The sequence below is a fragment of the Plasmodium inui genome, assembly GCF_000524495.1.
Source record: "Plasmodium inui San Antonio 1 unplaced genomic scaffold supercont1.1, whole genome shotgun sequence".
Taxonomy (NCBI): Eukaryota; Apicomplexa; class Aconoidasida; order Haemosporida; family Plasmodiidae; genus Plasmodium; species Plasmodium inui.
In genome coordinates this window covers 922,549-942,821 of record NW_008481835.1, presented here as the reverse complement: position 1 = coordinate 942,821, position 20,273 = coordinate 922,549, and the positions used below count along the sequence as shown (strand labels likewise).

The 20,273-nt window shown below is 40.9% G+C and overlaps 4 protein-coding genes across 4 annotated transcripts; 1 reads left to right on the top strand and 3 right to left on the bottom strand.

Annotated features, from left to right (window-relative positions):
* Positions 1–366: 366 nt before the first annotated feature.
* C922_00219 (hypothetical protein) lies at positions 367–3,473 on the bottom strand (the record flags this gene model as incomplete). The annotated part of the gene is made up of 2 exons (XM_008815836.1): positions 367–2,747; positions 3,122–3,473. 2 exons carry the CDS (start codon positions 3,471–3,473, stop codon positions 367–369), a joined length of 2,733 nt encoding a protein of 910 aa, XP_008814058.1.
* A 2,173-nt stretch (positions 3,474–5,646) lies between these two features.
* On the top strand, positions 5,647–12,918 carry C922_00218 (hypothetical protein; the record flags this gene model as incomplete). Its single annotated transcript, XM_008815835.1, has 1 exon — positions 5,647–12,918. One exon carries the CDS (start codon positions 5,647–5,649, stop codon positions 12,916–12,918), a length of 7,272 nt encoding a protein of 2,423 aa, XP_008814057.1.
* A 474-nt stretch (positions 12,919–13,392) lies between these two features.
* C922_00217 (hypothetical protein) lies at positions 13,393–14,238 on the bottom strand (the record flags this gene model as incomplete). The annotated part of the gene is made up of 1 exon (XM_008815834.1): positions 13,393–14,238. The coding sequence occupies one exon, from the start codon at positions 14,236–14,238 to the stop codon at positions 13,393–13,395; it is 846 nt and encodes a 281-aa protein (XP_008814056.1).
* Positions 14,239–16,004: 1,766 nt separating this feature from the next.
* Positions 16,005–18,137, bottom strand: C922_00216 (hypothetical protein; the record flags this gene model as incomplete). The annotated part of the gene is made up of 1 exon (XM_008815833.1): positions 16,005–18,137. The coding sequence occupies one exon, from the start codon at positions 18,135–18,137 to the stop codon at positions 16,005–16,007; it is 2,133 nt and encodes a 710-aa protein (XP_008814055.1).
* Between the last annotated feature and the right edge of the window lie 2,136 nt (positions 18,138–20,273).

The window sequence follows — 20,273 nt, the reverse complement described above, 5'->3', positions numbered from 1 at the left end:
ATAGCTAACCATGCAGAAAGGGAGGAGGATTTACATATCGATACGCACAATTACGTACGTTTCCAGTATAGTAAAAAAAAAGTATAAAAACAGGGTTAACAGCGAGTATATAAAAATGAACAAAATTTCGATGAAACTTTGAAGTTGATGTAAACACGAGTGGCGTTTTCTGAAATGAAGACTGTAATGACTGAATTATTAAAAAAAAAAAAACACACAAAAAAAAAAGGGGAATATTTTTCAAATGAGAAGGACGATAAAGAAATGGAATGTTCTCCTCCTACATGGGGAGGGAAAAATAGATTTGCCTCTCCTCACGTATCATTCTTTGAAGCGATTTCCAGTGATTGTAAAAGGTCTCACTTTTTAATGCATATTATAAAACTTAGAAAGCGATCTGTGTCTTTTTTCCTTTTTGTGCTCCTTCTGTTGGCCGTTGGGAACATTATGTATAAATGGATGTCCTTTTATTTTTATGTTCAGGTTCGTTTCGTAACCCAACAAATTGTTATCATTCAGGTAGTTCAATTTTTCTACATAATTTTTTTGACAGTGCTCACTTAGTTTTCGAAAGCCCCCTCCGGTCCTGAGAATGAGCTTAATATCCGACGGGGAAGAGCTCGCATTGCTATTTTCGATAAAGTCCCGTCTGTTGCTCGTCGCGTGGTGCGTACTGTGCGCGTCCTTGGCCTCTCTTCCGTCGCTTTTGGGGTCACGTTTGGAGTCATGCTTGGAGTCATGCTTGGAGTCTCGTCTGGACTCGCGTCTGGCTCTACCTCTGGAATCCCCCCTGCCGCCACGCTTGGTTTCCCCCTTGCTGCTGCACTCGGCGCTGTATTGGCCCCCTCGGATGCCGCTTCCTATGCTGCTGCCGTGACCACCGCCGAGACCGCTGGCATCATTCTTCAGATGGGAACTACTGCGAGCGCTGCTTTTGGACTGCCTCTGGTAAAGGTAACTCTCGTCAACACTTGTCACATCCATCGAATTACTGTGGGAATATTTATCGTTATTTAGGTTCCACTTTTCCATATTTTCATAGCTCTTCTTGTGTGTATGGTTATCATATTTCTTTTGGTGATTATCAGCATATTCACTCATTTTTTGGAACTGCTCACTTTGCTTCCTCAATCCCTTTGCCCTGTTCAACTCATCAGTGTTTGTATTTCTCGACTTGTTTTTATTTATTAAATATTCACTTAACGTTCTTTCGGAGGGAAGGTTTAACGAACTGTTGGCTACCGAGAGGTTACAATACAGATCGGAGTGTTTTTTATTTGAGTGATTTTTATAATTTAGAGAAGACTTATCATATGGGACATTTTTGTGCATGTCGTCATTGGTCATCATTTTGTTTTGCTTGTCCAATGTGTCCCTGATGTCATTAATTTTATTATTCATTTTTTTTATTGTTTGCTGTATCATTTCTACGCTTTTCCTGTCCGCCTTATCCTTCATTTGGCGGGCTAAATTCTCGTACATTTTTTCAGCGTGGCGGTTCGGCTCCCTGCTGGGATATTCTTGTGGCTCGTTGCTTGACTCGCGCAGGTTGTTCTTCTGGTAAGAGGAGTTCCTATCGTGAGCTGCGTTTCTATCATCAGCGGCGTTCCTATCGTATGAGCCATTCGCGCCGATGCGGCTGCCAATTCGACTGCCGATCCGACTGCCGCTGCGGCCATGGTTGCCGCCACCCCCCTCGCAATCCTCGCTATCGTTTCCAAACCGTTGGGTGCCCCTCTTCCCGGATGAGAAATCCCCAGACTGGTCATACAAGTTTGTCTCTACATCATTTTTTTGCGTGGCAGAGCTATTTTCCTTCTTGTAAAAAAGCGTCGATTCGCTTCGCTTCCTTGATATGCTATTAAGACGGTCATAACTAACGGGAGACATGTTATCACCGTCTCGGTTTTTGTCGCTGTTCACTAGGTTGGAGAACATGCTGCTTTTGTTTCTCTCCTGCGGCGTGCTGCGCAAGGTATTTCGACTGTTTAGGTGATTACCGATGTTGTAGTTATTATCGCTGTTTTGTTGGTTACCGCTGCTGTAGTGATTGTCGCTGTTTTGGTGGTTAGCACTGCTGTAGTGATTGTCGCTGCTGTAGGGATTGCCGCTGTCATTGGTATTTCCGTTATAATCATAGCCCTGCCCTGCTTTGCTCGGGACGCGCCTTTGCGAACTGCCGTGGCCAACGTTCCCATGCAGCTGGAAATCGACCAGGCCCGTAACCTTATCAATTAAATGTCCTTCGAAGGAATTGCTCTTTAACTTTCTGAAGCAAAAGAATAATAGACACTGCAGCTTTTTCCCAAGGCTTGATATCATTTGGTTCGTCGCTTCTTTCCTCTTTCTAGTTGTATTCAACCAGAAAAGAAAAAAATATTTCTGAGTTTTACACCTTTTATCTCGTAAGAGAAATTTTAAAATGACATAGAGAATTTTTTCGTGCACATTTTGGATATCCTTTCTATACATATTTCTCTCTTCCTTAATTTTTATTTTCAACTCTTGTTGTTCTTTGAGGGAACTCATATTATCGACCATTTCCTTTTTCAGTTCTTCACTTGTTAGGGTTAGTTTCCTTTCTAGTTTTATGAATTCATCTTTGCTTCCGATGTACTTTTTTAACTCCTCGATTTTTTTATTCCACTCACTGGAGTTTTTGTTGTAGTATCCTATTTCTTCCCAGAGGTAAGTCACTATTTTGCTTATCACGTCGATGTTGTTTTTGTCTTTCAGAAGTTCCTCCTCTGAAAAAGTGGGGAGAAAAGGGGACCGCCATTTGGGGTGTGTGTGTGTGTGGGGGGGGGGTATCCCCAAAAAAATGTTTGCACACACAGGTCTATTCGCAAACGTGGTACTTACATAGAAATTGTTCAACTTTTTTCTGCCTAGTGAAGATGCCTATTCGATGAAGAACCGCTTCATTTAAGCGAGTGTATGATCGTTTCTACGGTGTGAGGAACAGTAGGTGCAGGTTTTCATGGTACTACGTTGCATAGGTTTGGGCTTCGCCTTCTCGCCTTGGTATGACCCTTTCTTTGCAGAGTGTCTGCTGTTAGTTAGTCATAATCTATTGTGCTTATGAATATCACTTATGAGTGTCACCTCTCTTCCGCTTTACCTAGATTCTCGAACTCCTCGAAGGAATCCCCACTGAGTTTGGCCTTTATCCTTTTCACGCATTCTTTGGTGTCGATGAGGATACCGCTGTACTCGTCATTTTTGGCTAGCAGGTATTTAATTTCCTTCCCAAATTTTTTAATTAGGGAAAATAACTGATCGTACTTTTTTCTTATGTCCTTCTGGTTGTTGGTTATGCTGGTAAAGAACTCGAAGACCTCATTTGTGTTGTTAATGGAATTTTGCTTGTCATAATTATCTTTGCTGTAATTGCTCAGGTCTAGGTAGGATTTGTTGAAGCTTTGAATTTCCTTGAATGTGGAAGAGGTTCCGCTGCGTTTTCTTTTGTCCATTTTGTGATGCAAAAGAGGAGTTCCAAATGGGGAGGCAAATCCGTTTCAGCAACAAAGACACACAAATGAGGGCTTGTGTGTGCAGACGTCTATGTTCGTGTATCTACGCCTTTGTACATTTGCAGTTTAGCCCATTTGCACTTTCGCACATTAGGACTTTTGCATATTTACACTTTCGAACATTTGCACTTTTGCAGATTTACACACTTGCGTGTTCACATGTTTATACAAACGTGTGTCAAAACAAAAACAAATGTGAAGGACCGAAGAGCGCCTCTTCGAGTCTTCCCTTTTGCATTTTCTTTCTTCTTTTTTTTTATTTTTTTTTTTTTTCCACAACGGCGAAATGTTAAGGCCGTGAGGAAAGGGTGACCATAACGCTGCTACGAAATATATGAACCCTCCCGGTGGTTTCTCACCATACTAACGTTAAAAGATTTTTAAGTAAATTAACACGGCGGGGAGGGGGGAAATGCCTCTTTTAAAATGGTACATTATTACATGCATGAAAAAATAATTTTTTTTTTTGAATAGACGAGAAAAAGTGAATCATCTTGAGCATACACGTTAAATTTTTTTTTTTTTTTCCCTAATGTCTTTTTTTTCGTTTTTACGGTGTAGGGTCAGCCCTGAGGAGGTGCTCCAATATACACTCCAGTGTTCTTTCCAGCATGAACCCTAGCGTTCACTCTGGTATGCACCCCTGTATGTGCCCTCAGTTCATATATACACTGAAGCATGTATGCACTCTTCGAACGAGGGTGTTTCACCCACGAGTTAAGCACGCTTCAAATCTGAAACCCTCCTTTGACGTGCTCCCAAAATTAGGGCAAATGCTCCTTTGTCTGAAATGCCTTATCCGCAATTAGCCCTCTTGGAGTGCAGCATACGGAGGGTTCTTTTTGTAAAACGGGGTCCCTTCGGAAATCCGAACTGTGCCGGGGAACCTTGTCCTTGGAGGACCTTGAACATGCCAATGCGCACGAATTAAAAATAAAATAAAATAAATAAATAGATAAACCTTTACAGTGAACAATGTATGTACACATTAAACAGCAGTGTGATATGATAGAGTGCGTTGCGTATCACAATATTTGCCCAGAGTGAAAAAAAAAATGAGCACATATATAGATGTGCATGTTATCCATTCGGATCTAAACTGCTTCGTTAAGTGAAAAATTGTTCTACCTTTTTTGTTCATAAATGTCGCGATCCACGGAAAAGGAAAAGAAAAAATTAAAAAATAAAATAATGCGCATGACAAATGTACGAAACTACCCTTGGGACAACAGAAATGTGCAGTTTATGTCATATTGTGCTTATAAACTTTCACATTTCAGTTGATTCTTTTTCCCCTTTTGAAAAAAAGCTCACCGCGCTCAACTGTGTGCTGCCATTTTAAATGTTAATCAGTTCGATGACTAGTTCTACTATTTGAATTGAACATTACACGATAGATAATGATGCACTAATAACAGTGTGGGAAAAAAAAGAAACCCATCACGCTTTAACACACTTAAACGGTAATCATCATGAGCACATGTTTGCAACCTCTTTTCACAGCGCAGTCAAATTTTATATGCCAGCTCGTGAAATTTCACACTACCCTTTTACACCATTTTTTTGTGCTCATAAAATTCAAAGGGAGGATTTTACCTATTCCATGCTGCTTTTTTTTTTTTTTAAAGAGAAACGAACGCAAGAAATAATTTCTCGTTTTCATTTTGCACAGCATAGGCATACTTTATTACTCGCTCAGCTCCTCTTATTATTTTATTTTTTTATATTTTTCTTTTTTTGTTTTTTTTTTTTCCACCGCGCGGTATCATTTACTATAAGTAGGAGTTCCAAAAAAGGGCTATAAAAAGGCAGCGATAAGATAAGCAACGAATGATTGACAGACTGACTGCCATTAGGGGGGTCCAATTCGCTAGTAGAAGCACATCGGGAAGTGGGTGTTGAGGCTCCGAGAAAGGAACCCAAATGCTCAGTTGTTAAATGTCACCAAGGGGTGTGAAAGGGCACCGTCAATGAGGCCTCTCGTTAAGCATTTTCCCCCAAAAAAGGCAAACACATTCATACATGCGCGCATGCATGTACCTATATACGTGTGTGCATACACCTACGCGAACGTATAGACGCCTCCACAGGTAACTTCATTATGGACGGAAAGATGGCCCTGAGGAGGTCATCCAGACTAAGCCAAAATGTTGAACTGGGCAAAAGTGTGAGCTACGCCCTGGCTGAAAAGACGGACGACGAGGATGACAATTCAGGTGATAAAGTTAGGGACAGGGGAACGAAGAAGGATGTGAAACGTGCTAGCGGGGGAGTAGCAAGCACCGATGATGACAACACCACTGAGGACAGTGACTACAGAGTAAGTGAGAATGAGAAGCAGGGGAGCTCCGAAGAGGAGGAAGAAGACAGTGAGGATCAGCAAGATCATATAAGTGAAGATTCCACGGGCGGTAAAAGAAAGAAAGGGAAGAATACTCGCAAAAGTAGGGACGAACAAAACACACGCAAGAGCATCCGTAACAGCCGCGACAGTGACGAATCATCATCAATGGGAGCCAAAAGGAAAAGAAGCAAGTCCGCCAGGAAAGGCAAGCCCAGCAAGCAAAACAAACGGGGAAGTATCGAACAGAGTATGGTTCCGCACGAAGAATACGCCAACGAGAAAGGCAACAATTCTTCAGATGAAAACTCAAACAATGTGAACAAAAACAACAAGCAGAAGAAGCCAAAGGGTAAAAGCTACATAGAAAGACTACAGGAAGATGTGGACGACGACGATTTTGATATTTTTAAAAAGAACAGCAAATTTGACAAAAATAAAAGAATATCCACCATAAGCAAGGTTAGCAGCGCGTTAGACATGAAACCGCAGAAGAGGAAAAGCATTTACGTGGAATCCAGTAACAGTGAAGATTCAAGCGAAAGCGATTATGAGTACACCACTGAAAAGACGAGACCTGCGAAAAAATTAAAAAATAACAACAACAATGGTAGTAATGATAATAGTAATGATAACATTAATAATAACAGCAATAATAGTAACAAACAGAACGACAAGGAACGACGTGGGCTAAACAACATAAACGCAAATGCTCATAAAAATTTTGATGACTTTAATATGTACGAAAAAATTAAAAAGGGCCCCAGAAATCTACACGAGATTATAGAACAAATTTATTACTACTTGTTTCATCGGGAAAATAACGAAATGGTTAAGGTGTCCACTTTTTTTTTAAATTTCCTGGCTGAATGCTCAGGCAATGAAACGCTCACGTGGACGATTGACATAATTGATTATATAGACAAGCAAGTATACCTCTACGAAGAAATCGCAAATAACAAAATTGACCTTCCGTCGACTGCTTCGAACAGGGCCAGAGCGGCTCCCACGTCGATAACCGAAATTATCACGCCATCAACAGCGCAATCAGGTAGCAAAATTATCAACATAGATGAAATCATAAAAGACGAAACCAACTTTGAAAAGATATGCACATTTAAGTGTAAAAAATTGGAACAGTATTTATCCCCCGATCTCGACAATGACGTTTTGATAAAAAAGAAAAATGAGAATAATAAATCATATAAGTGCTTTACCAGTTTCTTCTCCGATTTTGCTTACCATTTTGATGAGAATTACATCCACGAGGTGTTGTACGTGTGCATATGGATATTCTCCCTCAGCATAAGCAAGTACCGGAAGATACGATTTACTGCTTCTTTAGCTAGTCACTCCATATTACTAGGACTGTGCAAAAAAATAAACTATATTAACAATCATGAGAAGCAGGCGGGGAAGCAGCTACTCGCGGAGTACGCCCGGGAGAGGGAAAATACCCACAAAGGGAACGGTCAGCGGAGGGGCAGCGCTATGGGCAGGAGCAGTAGAAACAGTGCCCACACCTCGAAGACGGGGAATGACCGATGGGACGACGCTGACATTGAAGAACTCATACAGTACGCCAAAATGAGGGACAACGAACAAATCCGAACCATCGTGGAAAGAAATTTAATCATCAGCCAACTCATCGATAACATAAACGAGGACAGAAAAAATTTGACCATCTTGAATAACTTCCTTCTATGCACATATAACATAATATACCGGAACAAGATAAAAGACGTGTTTGCGGATATAAGGGCAATAGCTCTGGAGTTTTTCCTCCACTACGTACAGGTGCTAAGCAGCTACTTTACCAACAGGAAGTACACCAAACTTCTCATTTGGATTTTGTACGATAAAGATAGCAAGGTTAAGACATACGCACTGGATATTTTAATATATCTCTGCACTTTGTACAACACGAATGGGAATTTCAAAATTGTGGAGCTGCTCTACATGTGTAAGAAAAAATTGCTGAATTTTATTTTCGATGATGATTACAATGTTCGAGTGAAGACATTTGAGTTGATTCTCCAGATGAGCAAAATGAAAATTAGCAAGGCCGATTTTATAGCGTTTAAAAGAAGCGCCAAGAATAGCCCCATCGCGCTTACTAACAAGAGAAAGGAGACAACTTCCGATGTCTCTTCCCAATATGAAAGCCCCGAGTACGAAGAAAAGGACACCTCTTCCGATGTGGAGGTCCTTGCAAATAATGAGCTATCCATAGTGCAGGCTGACAAACAGAGAAAGAAAAAAAATCCCACAACAAGCGACATGGTTAATATTCTCTCAAAGAAGGAAAAGAAAATTGTTAGCAACTTAATATGGTTTAACAATAATAGTAAAATATCGAAGATGATCACGTGTCTTATTTACGAGTCACAAATAAAAAACAAAATAAAAATATGCGATCGGAAGAGGAACAACTATTTTGACGTAGAACAAAATGACGCCAACTGTGAAATTGTAAAGTTTAATCTCATTTTTTTGACAAAATACCTGAACAGAAACATCCCGACTGTTAAAAATTTCGTCCATTATTTTGATTACCTGGCCAACTACAATGAGAACATGAAACTGTACACAGTGATTGACAGATTTGTTAGCGGGATTAGAGAAATGCTAGATGCGGTGAATTGCATCGATGTAATGATTGAATTGCTTTGCAAGGATGACATTGCTCAGGAGACACACTGGGAGAGAGCTGCGGAAACGGTTAGGGATAAGAACGAGCTGGAAGGAAGTGGCAGTGGGGACTGCAACGTGGCGGAGGGCGGCGCGGAGAGGGGGAAGAAGAATGGAAAGGGAGCCAAAAAGGAGAGCAACAAGGCTAAGGAGAGGCCGAAAAGAAAGGGTGGAAGTGGAAGTGAAAGTGGAAGCGAACATGGAAATGAAAGTGGAAGCGAACATGGAAATGAACGTGGAAATGAACGTGGAAATGAACGTGGAAGCGAACGTAGCAACGGTGAGGGAAACGAACTCGAGGTGGAGGGAGGAAAAGCCAGCGCGGAGCGAGACCTCAGGAAGTGCCTACTGTACATCTGCGAATCGGCGTACAGAAATTTCCAAAACGATATAAACGAAATGGAAAAGAAGAAAAATAGGAAGACGCTCCCTCAAGTTAGCGGCGCGAACGCAGTAGATAGGAACAGCATGCACAACGCGAAGCTGAATAGTGATACGAGAAAAATTAAAAAGATGATCATCTACACATTCGGAATAATCAAGCACAGTAAGTTGCTGATAAAACTGCACCAAACGAATCAGGAACATTTGTTGTTAGTTTTTAAAATTTTGAAGGTGGCAATACAAGAGTGCAAACACATATACAGAAATGGAGAAAAGAATAATATCTACAATTTCACATCAACCATAATGGAATATTTTAAAAACGACATTGACAGCAACATCAATTTTTTCTTTAACAACATTTTTGTACATTTAAAGGAGACCTACGAGTATCTCTACTACTTAATAAAAAATTTGAAGCTGCCATATTACTCTGCCAAGTTTACCATGAATATGATTTCCCTCTTTCTGTCCTTGAATGATTTCCTTAAGGGGAAGGATCCTACCAGCGGGGGAAGTGGCAGCCAGAAGTTATCCACCGATATATTCTTTGACCTTTACTACACACACTTTAGCAACTTCCTAGATGCCTTTTTATACTACCGAAAGAACTACAACGCGGAAATTGAGTGCGAAGAGGAAGAGGAGGAATACATACAGAATGAACGTAAGAAAGTTGTTATCATTAATGAAAATTTAATGCACAAAGACAGGAATGTTGTGGATTCCATAGAAAACGACTTAGTCTCCAATCTTACAAATTTGATTCATATGTATACTCTCTGCTTCAGCTACATAAACAATGATTTGTCCAGTTACGTGGAAAAAAAAAATGACATCAAGAAGATTAATAAGAGCATTAAGAAGGTTATCGAGAAGGACTACTTTCAATTTATTGTAAATGAAAAATGTCAGGCGTACTTTAAGGAGAATATTTTCGTGAACGAAATTTTGGATGACCACCTTCTGCAGTTCGGCATTGAGCATTTTGATGAGGACTACGACAGTGGTGACGACCGCTATGACAATCGCGATGACGACAATGAGGAGGAAGGGGGCAGCCAGGAGGAAGACAACGAACCGCACAGTGACCAGCTCGACCAACGAGATGAGGAGCACACCACTCGAGCCGCCAACCGAAGGAGGAACAAACAGGGCAATCGAAAAAAAGGAAAAAATAACAAATCGAACGCGAAAAAAAACGTGTACGACAACTATATGAGCCGAAGTGGCACTCTCAACAATCAGAGGATAAATAATAAAGCGGCATTTGATAAGGACGGACATTTTTCAAACCACCAGGGACAAAATTTTTACAATTTATACTACAGCTCAGATGCCTGCATGCATGCAAATGTAGTCATTCAGCTGTGCTTTTACATAATAAAGGCAAAAATCAATTCTGCGTACTACTATGAAGAGGAGGATAGTACCCCGAAAACACCCTCATCCAGGCTGCTCCTACTCTGCATAGACCTCATATACGTCATATATGAAAATTACATATACTACCTATGCAGGAAGAGATACTTTTTCAACTACCTATATAGTAACTTCTTCTTGAACAACGACTCCGGGGTTGTAGCTAACGTAGGGGGAAATAGAAACGTAAAAAAGGAAATGAGCAAAAAGAATAACCCAAATAGGACAAGCGTGGCCAATGAAAAAGATATAAATGTGGAAGAAAAAGAATCCAAAGGGGAAAACAAAAATGATACCCCTAGCAGCAGCATCAATATGGACGATTTAAGAAAGTTGCTTACCCTTAGTGAGAAAAAAAAAAATATTTTAAAAAACGTATTCGTGGAACTGAATTATATATACAACAATTTGCTAACCCTGAGAGACGACTTGAATGACGTGTTGGTGTGCCTCATCAAGGCATCCAACAACACGATCCTGAAATATGGAGCCTTCTTAAATCTGATGAACGTCGCGCAGCTGGAAAATGTGCTCCTCTACTCTGTGGAGGATATGAGAAAGTACAAAACGTTGGAGCTCTTTATAAACGCGTGTTGTGGGGAAGAAGGCCAGATGGACCACAGTGGTGTAACCAATCTGCAGCAGTTGCTAACTTTGGACGGAAGCGGCAAGACGGAGGGTTCAGCTAACCACACAAGAGATAGCGGCAGACACGTGGAGAAGATGGACGAACTGGTGCAAGTCTACCATGATGCAGACGAACAAATCAACAAATACAAAAGCGTGGCGAGGTATGTGTACAAGGAAGATAACGTGCTGTTCAATTTCGTAACGGACTTATTCAAAAATGTGGAAAATATAAACAACGACAATTACAATTTTGTGAACTCCTTCTTGTCAATCGACATAGGTGTATTTTTCCCCATAAACACATACACCTACATTGCCGACATGTGCAAAATATACAACAAGGACCAACTCAGCACGGATGATAAAATTTTAGAAATGCAGTATACTCACATGACGCTAATAATAGCTCAGTTTATTTTACATTGCAACAATATAAATATATTTAATAGCTGCCTCGGAGTCCTTCTATTAATCCATTTGAATGTAAAGAATCGAGGACTGTCCTCCATCGCGTTAAGTTTTCACAACAAATTAAAAAAGTACAGTATTGATATTTTTTATGAAGTCTTACTATGCGCATTGATTGGGCTGTATACAGCATATATCAACAACGCACTGGAAGAAAAAGACCTCTTGCTGTTTAGTACCTCTATAGCTAGCCGCTTGGGCGTTAAAATTGTAGAGAGGCAGAAACTTCCCCTCTGTAAGTTTATCCACTCTTGTGTAAATTGTGCCCTGAACCTGAAAAATCAAAATTCATTTCTAAAATATATTTTTCCCTATGCTCAGAAGTTAACTCTTTCCGATTATCAAATTGGGTACCTGAAAAAGCAGATTCTGACCCTCATAGAATCATACAACGCAGCTAACAATACACAGATAAAATTTGAAAGCAGCATATTTGAACATCTGTTTCTGATAATCTGCAAGAAAAGAAAACTCAATGAAGAATTTAGGGACTCCAATTATGAAAACTCCTACATGAATCTTAACGAAAGTATCCATATGAATATAAGCAAAAATATTGCCAAACGGATCAGTAGGCGATCTGATGCACCCTCTATAAAGACGAGGAGGAGCTCTCAGGAGGTCAACCTTCACGTTAATAAGAAGGTGACTCAAAATGGGAACAATTCGGACGGAAGTCACAGCGACTCCGATTCGGATACAGATACATCCATCGTGGTTGTGTCAAAAGGCGCGGCAAAGATTCGCCAGAATGATGTAAATGAAGAAACAGATCAAAATAGGCACCCTTCTAAAATTAAGGAGGAACTAGCGGATGGAGGGGATGATTCTCGAGAGGAAGTTGCGAAGCGTAGGAATAAAGAAGGAGGAAGTGCACCAAACCTGGAGAGCACTACACCGCGGCGTGATAAGGCGGACGACTCGAATTATGAGAAGACGCCGTCCAACTCAACGCTCAGCAACTTTATCAGCCAAAATGAAGATGAGGACAACGTGTGCTTGATCGGGGAGGCCAACCTCGGCAACGCCAACCACGGCAACAGGGGAGCCCCGCGTAATGATGAGCAATACGTGTACGAAATCAATTCTAGCCCCAAACCGATAAGGACCAAAAACTTTACCAAGATCAATCTAATAAGCAACGATGGCTTAGGCTCTACCATGAATAATGACCGCGCGGACAAGTCTCCAAATGGATCTCCAAATGGAACTCCAAAACATTCGGGTGACCGGTCCCTCAACAGCTCCCTAAATAATGTCAGTGATAAGGACAATGATGATATGTCCATAATATCTGAGAAGAAGGACAAGCTGAATTATCTACAGGAAAACGATGATGATTCCTATTCGGACATGATACCAGGAATATCTCCGATGAAAGTTCGCAAGAAAAATAAAAGTGAATTGTCCACCCCCATTTCGTACGCCGACGATTTGATGAATTTTTGACAGCTATGTGTTGGTCCGTGGCGGTTGGTAGATCGCATTGCGCATCACTCTCCATTTACTTTTTTTTTTTTTTTTTTTACATCGTTTATATATCACACCAAGTAACTGCTCCCCAATGGGCTACTCGACATTTTTCAAACTGTTGCAATCTCCACTCCGTGAGCCATTCCGCCGAAACGGGCGCACCTTGCGGAGGGGAAAAAAAGAAAAATGAAGCAAAAAAAAAAAAAAAAGGAAAGAAATTCTACGTAATGACCAACCAGAGTGGTATGCCAACCCGAATGGAGAGTATCTGCCCTTTATGCTGCATGGAGGTGTCTATCCCTTTTGCGGTTGGTTGGGAATACCTCGTCCCCGTAGGGATATGCATTTGCAGGGGGTTCAAAAAAAAAAAAAAAAAATTCGGTGTATAGATACATATGCGCAAGAACATACTTCTGTACTTACGAATGTGCGATATTTACCCCCTTTGGGTTAGTACGGTCTAATCTCATAGTACTTATACGTCTTGGAGCGCATCCTCGGTGATCGTCCGTGCTTCCCTCCTCCGCCACGGCCTCTGCCAGTTCTGTAGCTGTCCAGAAAGTGGTGATCCGTGTAGGCCTTGTCAAAAGATTTGGCCTGCTTCAACTTATCCACAAAGGCCTTCCTCAATAATTTATTTTTATTATACCACAAATTGAGACTGCTAACTTCTGTGTTAATAGAAAATTGCTGTCTCTGCGGGTGCAAATATTTTTCATTCGGCAAGTAGTACGGAGAAAATTGAGCAGATTGTTTCTCCTTATAAAGTTCGTGGAGTCTTTTCTTTCGCAGGTGCTGATAAATAGCGTAGTAAAAATCACTTTGTTGAAATTTGCTCATAAAAATTTTCCAGGGAAGAGAAAAAGATCGAACATTAGGATGGGACATATAAAAATACATAACACTTTTTAATTTTTCTCCAAAGTTTGATCGAAGTTCCTCTGGAGGTGTTCTTAAAATATAGTTATCAAATCCGCCCGCGTCATCCATAGCATGTAGTGCACTGGTTGTAACTTTAACATTTGGGATTATCGTGTTTAATATATTACTAACTATGTGTTTTTTAAAAACGTTTGGCTTTAACTTAATTCTGGTCTTCTTTAACGAGTAGGATACCTTTGTGTAGTAGTTATAATCCTCATCGTGGTACAGACCTGTCTGTGACGCTGCTGATGGGACTCTCCCATAGGCCTTCACCGGCACTGGGTGAATTACCTGCTTCTTTTTGAAGCCCTTCTTGTGACTTTTCCCAAGCCTTCTTAAATATTTCCCGAATAGGTTTAAATTTTTTGGCATGTTGTCCTGTGTAGAAGTGTTTCCACAGGAGTGTGCAGCGTGGCGAGATGTTCTTCAGCCTCTTGAACGGACACCTTGGTCGTTATATTTCACTATGCTTCGCTCTACTTGGCGTGAGTTTGCTTTCCCCCTTCTTTGGCTCAACATCCTGCGAATGTGTAACTTTTTTTCTGTTTTTTCCGTTTTTTTTTGTTTTTTTCTATTTCTTTTGCTTTTTTCCCCTCCGTTTTGTCATCCAATCTATGTAGTTCTCTAGGTATGTATTTTTTCTTTCCCTAATTTGACATATACATGTGGTCGCTCACGTGGGTGAAAAAAGCAGGGCCATTGCCCCATGTGGTGGTCCCCTCGAATTTTCAGCTCTTCCGTTTGATCGGCCTTTGGCAAATCTGGTTATTGCATCGGTAAATAGGGGCATCTCGCATGTTTTTTTTTTCTTTTTTGTGCCTAGTCACACGAAAGGTTCTGCCTTCTCATTTATAGAGAAAAAAATTGTGCCTTCACACAGGGGGGTTAAAGGGATTGAGCTTTATTGCAAGTAGGTATTGCATGTGTATTGTCATACATCTTTATCCATGTATGGTACATGCTAAGGTGTACATCGACGCGTATGCGTAACACCCTTGCAGGTGATGCCCTTGGTGATGATGTGCCGGTTAAAGATCAGTGTCGCAAAATCCGCAAGAGCGCGAAGGGGCGAAAAGGGTGTACCACTGACGCGGTGTATATATAGGAAAGAAAGGAAAACCACGTGAGGCGTAACGCACGACAAGGGCCCCCTATGCGGAACGTCCCCGAAAAGTAAAATAGAGCGAACGTATCATAACGTGAGGTAGTGTCAAAGGGAACACAGTAATTTGCTAGCCACCTCGCTCTTCTATCTGGCATGTACATCGAGGCACGGGGCAGAACCATTTTTTTGAGAAAAGCTACTCGGCTGTGCAGGATTCCCTTCACGGGATCTACCCTAACCGAAATACTGAACCCGCATGTGATGGGGCACTTAGAAGGACTGTACCCAAGGAGGCATTACACAACTTCACTCCAGCAGATTTACATTTCTCCCAATTTGTGTAACACCCCTTTTGTGCGCACATACATCAGAAGACTCTGTTCCAATTTCTCTTTAACATAAAGGTGTCAGCACTATGTCTGATCGCCCACTTTGTAAACAAAAAAAAAAAAAGGTGACCCTATTTATGCAAGGGGAAACTAATGTATGCCTGCAAAATGCGAAGACGTCGCTGTGAATTACACATACATATCCGTAAGGGTGTCCCTCGTTTGATCAAATTTGGTGCTCGTAATGTTTCCTTCTATGGGCGGATAACTATTACCATATTCCATGCCAATCTGCATTGCAGCCTGAATACCTTCCTGCAGTGATAACTCCCACGTGACACTCCGTTTGACCCCAAGCCAAGTCAACCCTCCCTACATGTGCCTCTTCTTGGACATTATGGCGTGACATATTATTCATCACTGATGTGTACGTTTCTGTGCAGTAAGTCTAACATACGCAGGCAGCGAAGTAAATAACGTGGCGTTCGAGGGGGAACAGGGCATGGAAAAAAAAAAAAAAAAACATAAACGAAGCGCAACGGAATGCAACTCATCCGATGGAGGTGCAACACAACGCAGCGAAATGGGAAGCGGATGCAAAACGCTGCGAAATGGAGAACGGATGCACATCGCGGACAGGGCGCACAACACACAGTGTGTTTGGATGTAAAATCATGAAATAACACAAAAAAAGCTGTTTTGCATCATTTTCTATTGTTCCAAGTGGAGGTCAAGGAGAAGTACTTGGCGAGTATGTCGTACGTCTTGTTGACGACGTAATACTCGGGAAAGAACTGCATCTGGAAGAGCTTAATGTCGCCCTGCACTTCCTTAAACATAAAAACATATGGATTCTCCCATAGGGACAAATCGCGTGTTTCATCATCGCCCTTATCTAAGATATTTTCAAGTCCTCTCAAAATGCTCTTACACAATTTGACACTTCCATTATTCATAGGATCTGACTCACTAACTAATTCTAACATATCTGCAATCAGTTGCATGCAAATGTTTTGTCCCAACCGGTTGGTCGTGGCAGTACAGGAAATAATATACCCAACCTGTTTTTGGTTGGCTTTGGACAAGCACGCGCAAACAGCATACGCCGCTTCAATTTTCGTGTTAAAGTCATTATCCGTTTGGAAGATATCTACCAGTAATGGGAAGACGTCATTTTTGATTAACAACTCCACCTCCGATGCTGTTTCGCATCCTATGTTCCCTAACGCGTTGCATGCGCGTGCACGTGCCCCAGGTTTGATTTTCATATTATTTAGTATCTTTTTCAACGCTTTAATGACATTGCATGAGATAAGGATACAGATCTGCTGGTGGTTAGCTGCGTAGGCTATTTTGGAGATGATGGACAAGGCTTCAAAGGCGAGATCCGGGTTAGCCGACTCACACAATATTACCGCGTTGTGCAGTATATCCGTCTTGAGTAAAACGTCTATACCTATCTGGTTTTCACAAATGGTAATACAGGTAGAGCTCGTCAGGAACAACACTCTTTCGTCATTCATTTTGATACAAGTGGATAAATAATTGGTGATAATTTCAAGTTCCCTTAAAAAGGACTTTTCATATATTTGGCATGTGGACACATAGAACATTTTTAACCCATACACAACTAGGGTGTAGCAAACACGCACTCCATTCAGATTAGGAATATTTTCTACTGCTTTTAGTAAAACTTCTACAATGCCCTTATTGTCTATTAGGTCATTTTTCAACTTTGTTATGTCGTATATCAGTATGGTCCTCAGCAGGGATATGATTAACTGCACAATTAATGGCGTGAAGACCTTTTCACACGATTTTTGACATATATTTTTTAGCATGTACACAGAACATGTGTACAGTTCATCTACCACATCTTGTTTGATTTTCTCGCCTGATCGGCAGCATCCAAAAATGATAATCAGTAGGGTTAATGCCTCCACGATAATTTCATCATTATGGAATATATAATTGTACAGCAAAGCTTTTATGATATTAATAATGTTCATTTCAAATATGTCACTCAGATTTATATCTATAACATTTTCCCTCGTTAGGCATTTGTCCAGCAGATCGAAGTACTCATCTACGTTGTTTATACTTTTATAGTTGGCAAAGATCATTGAGTTTAGGACCTTTAAATTGATTTGGTCATTCCCTGGGTAGCTGTTTAGCAGGTCATTACTGTGCTGGGCTTGGGCTTGTGTCTGCACATTACCACTGGGGCTGCTACTTCCAACAGCGCCAGGGCTGCAATTAGCGGCGATGCCACCGTTCCCGTTTATCCCATTACTTGGGTCATTTTTGGTGGAAAACATCCCAGCCGTGTCGCCATTATAATTGATGGCCATAAAATTACCGTAACCATTCTGCTGTGAATTGGCATTATTAGCAGTCCCCTCCGAATCGACATTGTCTACGTCATTTTTCTCCTGCGTATTTAACATCACACAACCCCTGTTCAACAAATTCTTCTTGTAGTCTGAATTATTTTTATACTTGTAATGTAATGAGGCATATACCAATCGAATTCCTTTTATTTTTTCCTCCACCTTTGTGCTCTCAAGGAGATTACTGACATTCTTTATAATGTCTGTGCTTATGGAAAATGAGTTTTCCATTTGGTTGACTAGTATGTCAATGGATTCATCATTTTTGTTTACCTGATTAAAGGCATCATTGTTTTGCCCCTGCCCATCATGTATAAAGCTATTGCTGCAGTTATTGCTGTTACTATTCTCGTTGCTAATCATGTTCACATTGCTCATGTTTTTATTTCCATTTAAAAAGAATGACATGTTTACAGAAGAGGGGTTGCTGAAATTTGGGTTATCCATTTTTAGGACATTTTACAAAGAGCTCATTTTCCGAGGGGGAGAGGGAAAAAAAAAGGAAAGGGGGCTTGCAAACCTATTGCTTCACTGTGGATATACTTAACGAATACACGCACATGTGCTTATAAGTATAAGCACAAGAAGGGGTAGGTAGGTACATGTGCACATGGGCACGTATATCTGTTTGCTTAAAAATATGCACCAAGGTACGCAATTTCGAATGTGTAAAGCGCATTTAACTAGGAAAAAAAAAGAAAGGAAACTATAACTGAAATGAGGTCAAATTGGAGGGGCGAGTAAGGGGAGTGGGGACGGGGTCAAACCCTGCGATGAACGCAAAAATGATAGTTAAGCAGAGAAGCGGCAAGGCAGTTACGCAAAAAAGCCGCTATGCAGTTAGGTAAAAGACGCCGCAGGCAGCTACGTAAGTTGGCGCATATGCTGATACATTGATAAATGCATGGAAAAAAAAACTCAGGGGCGAATCAAATCGGTCTCAAATATACCTTAGCGACAATGCAGCAAATGAAAGGCAGTGGAGCGCAAATTATCCCATGTGCGCACGCTTCACACATGTATGCACAGCATATGTGTAAGAAGGCACAGGTTGCTCAGGCGTCGAGCGTCTGGTCGTGCAGTGCGCGTTTTGCGGCAAATGCGTAAAATTACACAAGCGCGCGCGTACACGGAGTACAAACATGCGTATTATAAACGATGCTCACGAACGTACACATGGGAATGTGTACACGCAAGTGAATCAAATGCACGTTAAAATTCAGGCGTGCCACTTCCCCCCGATTTTACTTCTTCCTGTTTCGTATAATTATTTCATTCATTTAAAATGGGGACACAAATGTAAATCTGTACGCGAAGGAAAAGGAGGAGTCATATTTTTGCATTTCCCTTTCCTCTCACGTTCTGCATTCCTTCCTACCTGCCTACCAGTACGTTCACGCAAGTAATACAGACATAACACATACGGGCATACATAAACGCATATATATGTATATGTTTATATATAAATATACATACGTAGATACGCACGTAAATATATACAATGTAACTTACGCAAATGACGCAATTCAAAGTAGCCTTTGTGGAGGCGTACCAAAAGTTCAACTGCCCACGTTAATTTAAAAAAAAAGAAAAAAAAAGGAATAAATGGGGAAAATCAAATGATTCACGTTGATACAACTGTGGCAATTGCAAATGCGTGTACACGTACATACATAATATGCTACTTATATACGCTAATTTCGCAAACGACTTGAACGTACAAAAATATGGGAAATGAAATGACATTGCGAAGGAATGCATGACCCTCACATAGGCAACGTGTAGCAACGAAGGGGGTGCAGGGGGTAAACTGGGCGTAGGGGCAAAAATTCAACATATCGCAAAATACGGCATGGGGCAGCCATTGTCATGCGGCAAGGTACAGAGGGCGGAGTATGTCAAGCGCGCAGAGGAGAAAAAAATTGGGAATAGCTTCATAGGTACACGTTAATGTAAAAAAAGTGAGTGAACTTTTTTAGCGTGCGTCAGAATATCTTCATGAATGGACACGCGTCATAATACATAACACTTAGGGCACAATTGTGTATATAACAGGGAAGTTCCCAGAAGCCGGAAAAAATTACAGTTAAAAAAATTGCCTCCATCCTCCGTTGTTTACCGTCGTATTTTTGCCCAAAGTGACATGTTGTGGCTTTGCAGGGATGTACATTATGAATACATAATGACTTATATGCGTACGCTTACAGGCATGGTATGCATACTTATCAGTACAATGGGTATAACCCTCTATGTTACTAATTTCATTGCCGGCACGCCAGTTCGTAATTCCTGAAGGTGAAATGTAAAAAAAAATAATAAAATACGAAGGCCCCCAATGGAAAAAACCCCTTCTTTACTGTGAAGGCGAACGAGAGTTTGCGAGAATTGGAAAAATGTGAAAAATTAAGGAAAAGGTCCTAAAAGGGCACTTTTGTTTATCTTCCCGTATTCTTATATATGCAAATGGGCAAATGTTTGTAAATTTATTATCCCCTCCCAATTCTTTTTCCATGCGTATAAGAACAACCATAAAATGAAGGCGGACACATTTTTCATTTTTCGCGTCAATTAATGCTGGGCATA